Source organism: Lytechinus pictus, chromosome 3 (assembly GCF_037042905.1).
Source record: "Lytechinus pictus isolate F3 Inbred chromosome 3, Lp3.0, whole genome shotgun sequence".
Lineage (NCBI taxonomy): Eukaryota > Metazoa > Echinodermata > Echinoidea > Temnopleuroida > Toxopneustidae > Lytechinus > Lytechinus pictus.
In genome coordinates, this window is record NC_087247.1 from 45613703 (window position 1) to 45626068 (window position 12366).

The following is a 12366-nucleotide window of genomic DNA, read 5'->3' on the forward strand; positions in this document are numbered from 1 at the left end:
GTTTAAAGTTGCAAAAATGGAATTCATATCCATTGTCTTTTTTAACATAGATAAACGTAGTCATGTATGGTGTCGGAGGTAAATTTATTTTTGAAAACTAAAGAACTTTCATATTCTTAATATCAGAATTCATTTTTATAAATAATAACTACTTCTTATAAAGTGCCTACCAAAATGACCAAAATCTGACATTTTGATTCCTTTGATGCACACAGTAATTTAAGAGAAATAACTCAAACTGGAGTACACTGTATACTACAAGTGGATTTTCTTCCATTAGTGAAAAATATTAGAGGGGTGGCCTGGTATACATTACATAATATGCATGGTCATTACAAATTAAGTTACTTGGAAGTAGCACTACATGGGAAGAAATGGGGATCGGAGTATGAAAGGATTTATCAAGATATTTTATTTGACTTTTATAGTAACACTGCTTCTCGGCCAATCAAAATCAAGGAAAGTTGTCAGATCAGAAATGTTGATAAAAAGTTTTCAAGACCCCCCCCCCCCCCCCACACACACACATACATGAATGTAGTAAATGTATTATCTTTGTGGAGGTCAATACAGTCACTTAAATTCACATGATCACTTTAAGCAAGGTAACAAAAGAGGATAACAAAACATGTTTTTGGTCTCAGTCTAACATTTTATTTTTTTCTCACAAGACACTTTTCAATCAAATGATTTTTTTCTTTCTTCCAGCTACAAAACTGTTCACTATTCCTAGACAATCACATCTACTACTCATAATGTACAACATTAATTGAAAATAAACAAAGGACGAAAAAAATAAAATAATGGGCAATTTGAAACATAGCTCTTGCACCTATGACACGACACCGATTCTCACAGAAGCAAAATAAAGCTACGACAAAATAAAATCAAGGCTCTATTTTTCTTTGAACATCAAAACTGGTATAGTAAATTTCTGCTTCACAAACTACATAGTTCAGTATAATCCAAGGAAGTGTACATTAGAAGATTCAGTTACATTTATTTTATTTCTGTATGCAACAGAAATGATAAAAACAGCCATGACAGAGAGATTGAGGATGAACTACTCAATGAGAATTGAAGTGCTGGGTTCTATAGTAAACAAGTTCCAACCAATACAGGTTTATGTTGTTACTTCTGGGGGAAATAAACTATTCAAAGACACCATTGTGATTGTAGTAGTCTCTTGAGAGAAAGAGTGTGCTGAGTATGAATGAAATAAGATTGAATCAATTTTTGGATTATAGGCTGTAAAGTATGGTAGAAGTTGCTGCAAGGGATTGAATCTAATGTATAAAATCACTATATCATTAAGGATCTGTGTTTATCAAGCAAACAATTCTTTTATCAAGATTATTACACATCCATCTATGTAGGAATTGATGTACATGTACAGAAAAACACATTTTAGATGACCCTGTCTACATCACAGCCACTTTCTTAGAGCAGTAATTTACTACTTGTGATTTAAACTTTTTTTTAAAGAGTGTGTTTACTTTACGTCACCTTTCTGTATCTCCTCTTGGAAACCATGACATACTACTTTCATTATAAATGATTGCAGAGTCTTAACATTATAGCTGTATAGTAAATTTGATTTCAGCAAATCATTATCAACACATAAGGGAGTGTTAGACAAAGAATTAAGCATGACTTAAGGCCATCGCACACCTTACGACCCAACTGGTCTACGACTGGCTTGCGACTGAGTAGAGATGAATCGAAAGTCATAAGCCTCGACACCGCACACCTTGCAATCCGACTACCATGCAGCTGTCTGCGACTCGCATGCTTTTTGCATTTTGCCATAGCAACTGAGAAAATGACGCAATACTACTGCGTATGTGCGTTGTATATCATATACGCGTCGTGCAAATCTGCTGTTTGATTGGCTAGAAGTTGGATGAGCTAGCGATCCAGTCATAAAGATTCCACATGTCAAATCCTTACTATTTTCCTTGCGACTTGTCTCCGACCGATCTGCGACCCTTGAGCTGACGAGCTGTGATGTCACATCTCCCCTCACTCAGTCGCAAGCCAGTCGTAGACCAGTCGGGTCGTAAGGTGTGCGGTGGCCTTTAGAGTCGCACTTAAATACATGATATGCAACATGCAATCTTATTGATAAATATGCAGTAGTGTGCATCCTCTTGGTATGATCTGACCAATACAGTCATAACTTTTATACCGCATTTAAGTGCGACTAAGTCATACTTAACTCTTTGTGAAATACCCCCTAGGCATTTAAAATCAAATGATATCATGGCACTTTAGTTTGTAATTGGAATGGATGCTTTCCTAGAGGCACTATTATAGATCTCTGTATTGATCAAGTTCAATTATCAAAGGTGTATATGCATACTGCTGTCCAATGACAAAAGGAACAACTCTGGAAGGAGTTTCATTGTAAATGAGAATATTGTTGCTGTTTTATATGTAAAATAAAGTTCCTTGCTTTTGACCAAAAAAAAGAGAATTTTGCCTCCGACGAAGATTCTGCTAGGATCGAAAGCTTAGGCCCCTTTTTGACTTTCCAAAAAAAAGAAGGAAAAAAAACCCACATCAGAGTTGCTTCCTTTTGTGATGGGATAGCAACATAGATGTAAAGTAGCCGTGTTCAAAATTAAATGATTTGTGCACTGGTTGCCCAGGGGGGGGGGGGCAGTCAAATATATTGCTGTACACACGCATGACCATGTAATTTCCAAACACCCCCTAAAGAGTTTTTCTCTGTGTGCAAAACAACCCCCTGAACAAGTTTTTTTGCGGGCTTTATTTACACAATTTGGCCCCTAAACAAGTCGCCAAAATATGACCTCGGGGGGGAAAAGCTTTGGGAAAAAACAACCAAAACACGTGTGGCTAGTCCTTAAAAAACAAAGCTTTGGGGAAAAAACATACCCTAAATACATTTGATTTACCATTGATCAGTCTTTCAAAACCACCCTTTTTCTTGAAAATCAGTGTTTTTGATACCCTTAACGAGTCCACGCTTGGACCACGTCCAAAACTGAAAAAACACCCCTTTAAAAGCATTTTTGGGGTCACACGTGTGTACAGAAATATATTTGACTGCCCCCCCCCCCCTGGGACTGGTTGGCTTTCATTCTATTATCATTCATGGGGTGAAGTTCACAAACTGGGTGTTGAATAGTGTGATAAAGGTCTTACAAGAATGTAATGGTAGGTTTGTTAATCAAGCTACAAAATGAAGATGGTTTTTCAGCAATGTTTAGATGATGCAGTTCATCAAGCTTTGACCAAAGCATTTAACCAAATTGTTATAGACCAGGAGAGATTTGCTATCTGCATGATACATATTGTTCAGTAGTACATTCAAAACACATTGGAAAGTCTACATACAATGTTTCCACTGATAACACTGATGGAGAAAAATACTTCGAATCTTCTGTTTATAGGAACATGTAACAACCTGTACAAAGATGATTTATGTATTTATATATACTGAAGACATCAAAACCACATGATTAATAAACTATTGTGTAGATGCAAAGGCCTTTCTTTGATTGAGAATGACATAGAGATAATTATTGTAGAGAGGCCTCCATATGGCATTTGATTGCATGTCATCTTGCCGCAGTTTGAATACATATACAATTGATTTTCATAAATAACCTGGGCAAGACACAGAAATATCAAGAATATATCATATGGATAAGAACATATTCAAACAGGTCACATGTTAAGATACAGTATTTATCGTCTATTTTGTGATGCAATTATGAAAATTGCTGCCTTGTATAAAATCTTTACCAATCATCCATGATTCCTGTTACTAAGCAACGCATGATTTAGACTCGCTACTGTCATGTTTACATCATTGTCAAGGAAGTAAATATCCACACTTATCACAAATATCATTCTCCATAGACAAGGCTTGGCTAAAAATACACTTCCATAACACATACAACTGTGTACTGCTGGCTAGTACCAATTTACAACTTCTTTAAAGTAGATCCTAAAGACATGTTAACCTCATTCATATCAAGTTCTAAACCCTTACAAACTTTATTGAACAAAATACCTGTTGCACTTAATGGAGATATAAAACACACTACACTTTACTCACAACACAATCATGGATTCAATGTAAATATCTGAGATATCACATAATGATACTTGGTCCAATGTTTAAGCTTTTTCATCACATACGAAACACAAAAAAATAATTCATCTAACACAGCATGTGCAAAAGTACTCACTCATTTCACTGATCGACTCATAATATGAGAATAAAAGTCTTTATAGAATATTCATCTTCCTTTTGCTTTGTCAGGAAGAGAGAGATGAAAAAGGAAGCTACAAAATTACAAACACAACATTACATTATCACTCTCTTTTTCCTCCACGTATTCTTGCAATATTTGAAAAGGTGAGATGGAAATCATGAAAGACTACATACAAAGTTGATGAAAGGCCACCAAAGATGATAGCTAAGTTTGGAATCTTTCTCAAATGGACTGTAAGGCTTACGTGAGTTTGCATTCAATGGATTCAACATCACTTTTGTCTCTATCATTTATATTATTTCCATTATGGTGCAAGCAAATTCAGAAAGCCTTTCAATATCACTGGTGAATGATTTCATCACGATAGTGGAGTTTGCAACAAGTAAAAAGAAATTGAGTAGATCTTTATATCCAAAATTGTATTTATACATATTATGTCTTAAACCGAGTCCTGCATCCCATTTGAAAAAGAAATACCACGCAAAAAGGAGGAAGATTTTGGGAGCTAGAAGTTCACATCCAAAATTGCCCCTCCCCTACCAAAAATTAAATTGAAGCCTTCTCACCACATTCCTCTGGCAAGCTTATCACAAGGTATTGCCCCCTTTTTTCCTAGACCTAATTTGTTTAAATATTGCATTTTCAAAGGAATTCCATAGAATTAAAACTAAACATTGGAAATTCTCAAGGTATAAGTGATTTTATCGATATGGGATGCATTAAAAAAAATTTGTAATAGATTATCTTAGGATGTAGAAAACTGAGCAAAAATGGTATAATACAATCCTACAGGGTTTTATAGAAGGGGAGGAGGAGATTGGGATATTGTGTATCCGAAAAGGATGGTGGCAAAGCATATACAGATATCAAAACATTTGCAAACAGTAAAGGAAGAAGCTGCTATGAAACTAAGAGATGATCAGAATTTTGCTTGGAATTTTCCAATGAAAATTCAATCTATGTTGATACAAACACATGATTATACTGCAGTAACATGACCACTTCATCAGGAGACCAACTTCTACATAGGAGCATTCAATTGCTCTACAGCTGATAAATAAATAAAATTATTATTCATTTGATACATTGGAAGGAGTTCATGTAAATAAATTAGATTTATCTAATAGGGTTACCAGCACATTCAGAAAAATAGATGAATAAATACTTTACTTTTGGCGTAATCTGCTTGGTCGACATAAGTATCAAACAACCATTTAAAAACAAGCTTCCTGCAAATTATGATTACTATTATGAAAAGAGAATGATATGTTCATACACAATGCCCTAGTCTGTGAGGTTAGTTAATGACATTCTTTATAATCATCTCCCACTCTCTATTTTGTAACATGTTTTCAAACTGCATACACCTTTCCACAATACTAAAATAAATAAATTGGAAAATAGCTGCATAATTTGAGTATATCCTGTGATTTTGATGCTAGAGCAATAGATGCCTATAAGGTCATTCGATCTGAATGGATCATCCACTGTATAGACGGAAACTAATACTTGAGTCAAAAGTCTGATGACTGCACAGATCGTCTCTAAAGCTAATTATGATTGAGAGTCAAAGAGTTTATGAGGTAGGATTTATTATTCACTACAGTCTAGACTAAAACCAACATCATGCATCCAAATCTATATCAACACCACCAACTGAGCTTGAAACAGAAATCAATCAGCAAGGCTTCATTTACAGTTCATTCATCTAGTTGCGGAAGCTGATGTGAAGGAAAATTTACCAGAAACTGATCAATTTACAAGGGCAGCTGCCAATCAAAAACAATTCACTCAATGACTAACAGACACACTACATTTAGCTATGTACAGGTGGACACCATACCAATAATGATGAAAACATCGGTCACAAAAAAGAACAAACATTGAATACATGAACATCTTATTTATCAAGCATAGATTATTCCAAAATAACTTTTCTTCAAACTAACTCTTCAGAAATACAATAATTTAAGAACTTTGTTTTGTATGTGGAGGACATTGCAATTAATATTAATTTTTGATTGCTTGAATGAGAAGTATTATGACATTTCGGTGAGTTCCATCCATCTTGTCTCAAAGAAAGAACGCATCGCATGCCCAGCTCGGCCAACTTCAGATTCATCCTCATTAAAGGTTTCACAGTTATCAAAAATCAGGCGTGCATCCACTGCAAAATCATCAAGTGTCTTGTATCTGGAATGAAAAGAGAGAGGGAAAACAAATATAATAAAGTTTCTTTTCAAAGAGAAAATACATAAATACTTAAATAAAACAATGTATGCACTATCTCCACTCCAAGCCAACGCCTTCATTTGTGATTATTCCAGCAATGAGTCGCCACGTCAATCAAACTGCTGAGCAAACAGCATTTAACGCTTGCATCCGTTTTTTCAAGTCTTTTTAACAATTCAGTAGACCATTATTATTTCATATGAATGTTGCACATAATGATATTGTAATATTTCTCTTGATTCATCCATATCTAATCAACTTTTAATTTGGTTAGATGGTGATGATGATGATGGCGACGGTAGTGATGATAGTGATTATGGTGATGACAGTGATGACGGTGACGATGAGGAAGACAATGGTGATAAGAACGAAACTGGTTCAAGACCACATTGAAGATAATGACTGTGATAATGGTAATGTCTCTAACAATGAAAAAAATAATATCACAGTCAAATGAATAGCTTACTTCTTCTCCTTGAGTTTGTTCTTCATAGTGCTGAAGTCCATAGGTTGTTTGATGATCTTGCGGTATTGAGGAATCTGTTTCGTATTGACAGGAGCCATGAAAGGCCATGAACAGTGCTCTTTCTCAATCTCAGACAGGATTTGCCTAAGAAAAAAAGAATTCAGTTATATGTAATAAAATACAAACTCGTGGACACTGTCTTGAGCTCTCACAGGCGATCTTTGTGTTTTCAAATGCTTAATACACATTTAAGATACCAAATAATACACACAAGGAGAACAAATAGGCAACAAGTGGAACGCCTCTGGCAGTCTCGCCTGCATTACGCAATTTAATATAGCAGCAGTGCTAACTTTGAAAACTACTGAAAAATAATCATTCACAAAAACACCATTCATATAATGACATAATACCACGTTCATTGACCATAAATGACACTTGAACGGAAACTTCAACTACACCCATGTCCACATTTCATTCACTCTATCCATAAACTTTCAAAGTTATGATGGCAATTCAACAATTACCCCAACATGGCCTAAGTTTATTGACCTTAACTGACCTTTGACATGTTTTTGTGACCTGAAACTCACAGGGGATGTTCAGTGATGCTTGATTACTCTTATATTCCAAGTTTTATGAACTAGATCAATAAACTTTCAGAGTTAGGATGGTAATTCAACAAATACCCCCAACACGGCCAAAGTTCATTGACCTTTAATGACCTTTGACCATGGTCATGTGACCTGAAACTCGTACAGGATGTTCAGTAATACTTGATTACTCTTATGTCCAAGTTTTATGAACTAGATCCATAAATTTTCAAAGTTATGATGGTAATTCAACAAATACCCCAAACACGGCCAAAGTTCATTGACCCTAAATTACCTTTGACCTTGGTCATGTGACCTGAAACTCAGGCAAAATGTTTACTAATACTTGATTAACATTATATCCAAGTTTCATGGACTAGATCCATAAATTTTCAAAGTTATGATAGTAATTCAACAAATACCCCCAACTTGACCAAAGTTCATTGACCCTAAATGACCTTTGACCTTGGCCACGTGACCTGAAACTCAAGCAGGATGTTCACTAATACTTGATTAACCTTATGCCCAAGTTTCATGAACTAGGTCCATATACTTTCTAAGTTATGATGTCATTTCAAAAACTTAACCTTCGGTTACGATTTTGAAAATAATTTTCCCAACATGGTCTAAGTTCATTGACCCTAAATAACCTTTGACCTTGGTCATGTGACCTGAAACTCAGGCAGGATGTTCAGTAATACTTGATTAACCTTATTGTCCAAGTTTCATGAACTAGGTCCATATACTTTCTAAGTTATGATGTCATTTCAAAAACTTAACCTTAGGTTAAGATTTGATGTTGACGCCGCCGCCGCCGCCGTCGCCACCGCCGTCGGAAAAGCGGCGCCTATAGTCTCGCTCTGCTATGCAGGCGAGACAAAAAAACTGCAACAACAAAAATGCACGAGTCTTCAAATTTCAGGCCCCAATTCTTGTATTGTCATCTTTTAGATTTCGTGATGTAGAAAGTTTTAAATAAATTGCAAAATTTTTCAAAGTTTAAACTATTTTGGTTGTCTGTCATATCATAATAGCACAAACATGATTAGATTTTGTTTTTATACATCCAAAGTAAACCTACTTGAAAAGAAACAAAGTTTAGGGCATCTTACTTGCAAGGTTGGAGTTCCTTTGGAACTGAAGACATCTTCTTGGAAGATTTCTTATCCGACTTCTTCTCTGACTTCTTCTCAGATTTTCTCTCTGATTTCTTTTCTGATTTGTCTGTTTCATCCCTCGAGGCTGATGCTGGGCTGCTAGCACCATCCATGACTGGTGTGTTGCGACCAGATTCAGATTTCTTAGATTTACTGCTCTTCTTCTTCTTCTCATTGGGTGTCTTCTTTTTGGCTTGCTGTGAGATTAAAAAATATAAGTCAATTTTAAAAGAGCTATATTCAATAGAGCAAAATTGATTGTACAGGTTTTGCACAAAAGCTAGATTATGAATGGGATTTAAAAAATAAGTTCGTCATATTATTGAAATACAGGGCATATTCCCTCTATTCTGTCAAAATCATAAACGGTCTTGAATGGAAATGAGCAATTTCGTAAGTTTGGTTTCTTCAAACAACAGGATGATAAATCAACTTGAAGTCTAATACCATGCCAATGAATAAGATTATGAAAGTCTACACAATTGTTTAATGATATGTATCATGATATGAATAATAAGCAAATGGATCAAACTTTATTTCATTATTTTCATCTGCAAATTTTTCTTTCAGCAATTCTTCCATCTGCTTTATCTTATCTTGTAAGAATAACACACATACATGTAATTTATTACCCTTTCTGTCTTACTTGTACACAGTATAAACAACAATATATTTGAATATCACACAAATACACAGCATATTTACATAAATGCTCCCATGCAGTCTTAAAAAAAAACTAATTCCTATGTCATGCACCATGCAGCTAACAAAAGAACAATATCTGTTTCAAAATTTGAGAGAAATCATTACATAAATGAACATTGAACATAATGCCACTCATCACTGTAAAATATTGCCAATAAGTAAATAAATGAATAATAAATAATAATCCCACCATTTCCAATTCATTCTAAATGTTATGGAAGAGTATAGTTTACATTGAATTGACCAAAAGATTAGAAAGTTAGATGTTAGAATGAAGTATGGAAAGGAATGTACGTAGATGATAGGAAACTGCTTAATGAATGTGTTAATTCAAACATTATTAGTCATGAAATGGGAAGATATAGAAGAAAAGATAATTATAATCACTAAGTGATTCTAAATGATACAAATGTATTTGAATTATAATATTTTTATATGACATGAGTGAATATATTTGTAGTGTTGATATGGAATATTGAGAAATAGCAGATATTGGATAGAGGCAAACACAACCGTTTTTCCACATGGGCATTAGCAGTCACATCAAACGAGGCCAAAACATTAAATGCCATTTTAGTTTCTCTTGGTGAGCTGGTGTAATTGAAGAGTCAGTTGCTCCTGTTTGTGTTAATTTCACTGGTTTACTTTTCAATCCAATAAAAAAATAAACAACCAAAAAATGTGAACATTGCAAGTAATTTGTAATTTTTGCTGTCATAGTTCTACCTTTTGGGTGCAATTGTCGCAATACCAGTCTCCCTCGGGCACTTCAGATAATTTGGGTTTGAGGCAATACATATGGTAGCCTCTGTCGCACCAGTCACAGAGCAGCAACTTAGCCTCATCGCAGGAGCGCCGACACACCTTACAAGACTGCATGCAGGGGGAAGGAGGGGGAGAGGGAGGCTTGGGTTTCATCAAAGAGGCTGGGTATTCAAGACTAATCTTAAGGGATGAAATCATTCATGCATGCACTGATTCTACTACACTTTATCATCTTACAACCCAATGAATGAATGCCTGTATGGGAGGATGGATGGTACATATCAACTAAAGTACTCTACTAATAACTACTTCATGTTGACCAATGCAAGGATAAGCATGAATTTCATCATCAACCTTTGCATGAGGACTGAGAGTACTTCAAAATGAAAGTGCTTCTAATACATAATTAGGAACTTTAATATAAATACACAAACAACTCATTATACATATCATACTATTATGAGACAGAATTGATTTTGACCACTGAACTTCTACATCAACAGCTACTATTGCAATCTACCCTAAATATCTACTAAAACACACATCTACTCCTATCATCCAAATTTAACTTAAAAAAAAAACACCTATAAGATATGAACATTCATAAGGCATAGTAATATTTACACTATAGAAACAAATTGGAGAAATGATATTTGAAATCTACTCGATGATAGGAGAGCAGAATGAGCCTAAAGCACCCACAGTAGCATGCAAATAAACAAAGCCATACAGGTCAAACAAACCCCTCTCATTTCCATATGACCGACTTCTAGTCGCCTGGTGCAGTATTGTCTTTTCTTTTTTGCACATATTAATTATTCATGCTAGATGTTAACTTATTATTCAGAACTTTATAGGAGACAAGTAGGCAATTTGAGTTTTTCGTGACTAATTGCACAGGTTTATGTGGCAGATAAGTTACTTACTATAATCAACTTGAATATACTTAATTTTGATTGGCTGCTGACTGCTGAGTATCATTATCATGGTAGATACATGTACCATTAGATTGCAATGTTGCCAATTGAGTTAGGTTTGTGGGATGGGGGGGGGGGGGGTGGCGTACTGGTAAAGAACCATTACCTAGACAGTATCATTAAATTCCTAATTCATTCAACCAAATGAACTTTCTGTCAATATCAAGAGTTTTCTTACCTACATTAAACAAAAAAGGTAAAGTTATCAACCAAATAATACAGTTAATAAGTATTAGATGAAGAAATACTCACAGCTTTCATGATGGACTTATCCCAGGCAATGCATCTATCTAGCATGGTGATACAGATGTAAAGCTGAGCTGCTGAGGAACAATCAGCAACACATCTCCTCCATCTAGACATTCCTCTAGGAACATCAGACCGGATGAAACCATCTCCCTCTTCATCATCTAAATTAACATGTTTATCAATGTCCTCTCCTTCCTCCATCTCCTTTTCCTCTCCATCGACCTCCACTTTCTCCTCGTCCTCATCCTGAACAGACTTGGAGACATCCAAGGAAGTCTCATCGATGCCCATTGTTCTGTCGTCATCGTCATCCTCCATCCTTTCTGCAGCCATCTTCTCTTCATCATCTTTATCAGCGGCACCCTCAGTGGTATTGGAATCGTCGGTGAAGTTGAGGATGATGCCAGCCTGACGCTGAAGACGAAGCTGAAGTTCCTCCTCGTCTCGCTTGATGCGAGCTTCTTCTCTCAGCTTTTCTCTTCTGTCTCGCTCCTTCTTCTCTCTCTCTTTCCTTTCCCTCTCCTTTTTCTTTTCCTCTTTACTGTTTAAAAGATTATTCAAAATGAATTGCTGAATTATAAATGATCAGTTGAATAAACTTCTAGATAATAAATTCAAATATGTTTATCTGATAATCACTTAATGTAGACAAATCGTGTAACAGAACACATATGTCAATGTCAGTACCAAAGCGTCACCTGTCTTACATATTCTTTAACATTTGGTTTCAGATTCAGAATTATCCTACTGATGCGTAGAACAAAATATTTACTTTCCATCATTTATTACAAATCATCATGTACACTCATTGTGGTTGTCAAATATTATATTATGTTAAGAAAGAATATGTATTTACCTTATTGCTGCATCCACAGAGAAGGTGGTGTGATCCCTATTTCAAAGGAAAAAGATAAAATTTGTAAAAAAAACAACTAGATTAAATCAAAGACACTGTTGGTATATATTTTCATT

General features: G+C 35.2%; 1 protein-coding gene across 1 annotated transcript in view; it reads right to left on the reverse strand.

Annotated features, from left to right (window-relative positions):
• Window positions 1–4005: 4005 nt before the first annotated feature.
• LOC129257156 (bromodomain adjacent to zinc finger domain protein 2B-like) overlaps window positions 4006–12366 on the reverse strand; it is a 54218-nt gene continuing 45857 nt past the window's right edge. The window contains exons 26-31 of the mRNA XM_054895417.2: window positions 12251–12286; window positions 11398–11935; window positions 10130–10276; window positions 8654–8895; window positions 6949–7092; window positions 4006–6443 (exon numbers count right to left, since the gene is read on the reverse strand). Coding sequence (XP_054751392.2) covers window positions 6290–6443; window positions 6949–7092; window positions 8654–8895; window positions 10130–10276; window positions 11398–11935; window positions 12251–12286 — 1261 coding nt within the window. The 3' untranslated portion in view covers window positions 4006–6289. The remainder of the gene's footprint in view (window positions 6444–6948; window positions 7093–8653; window positions 8896–10129; window positions 10277–11397; window positions 11936–12250; window positions 12287–12366) is intronic.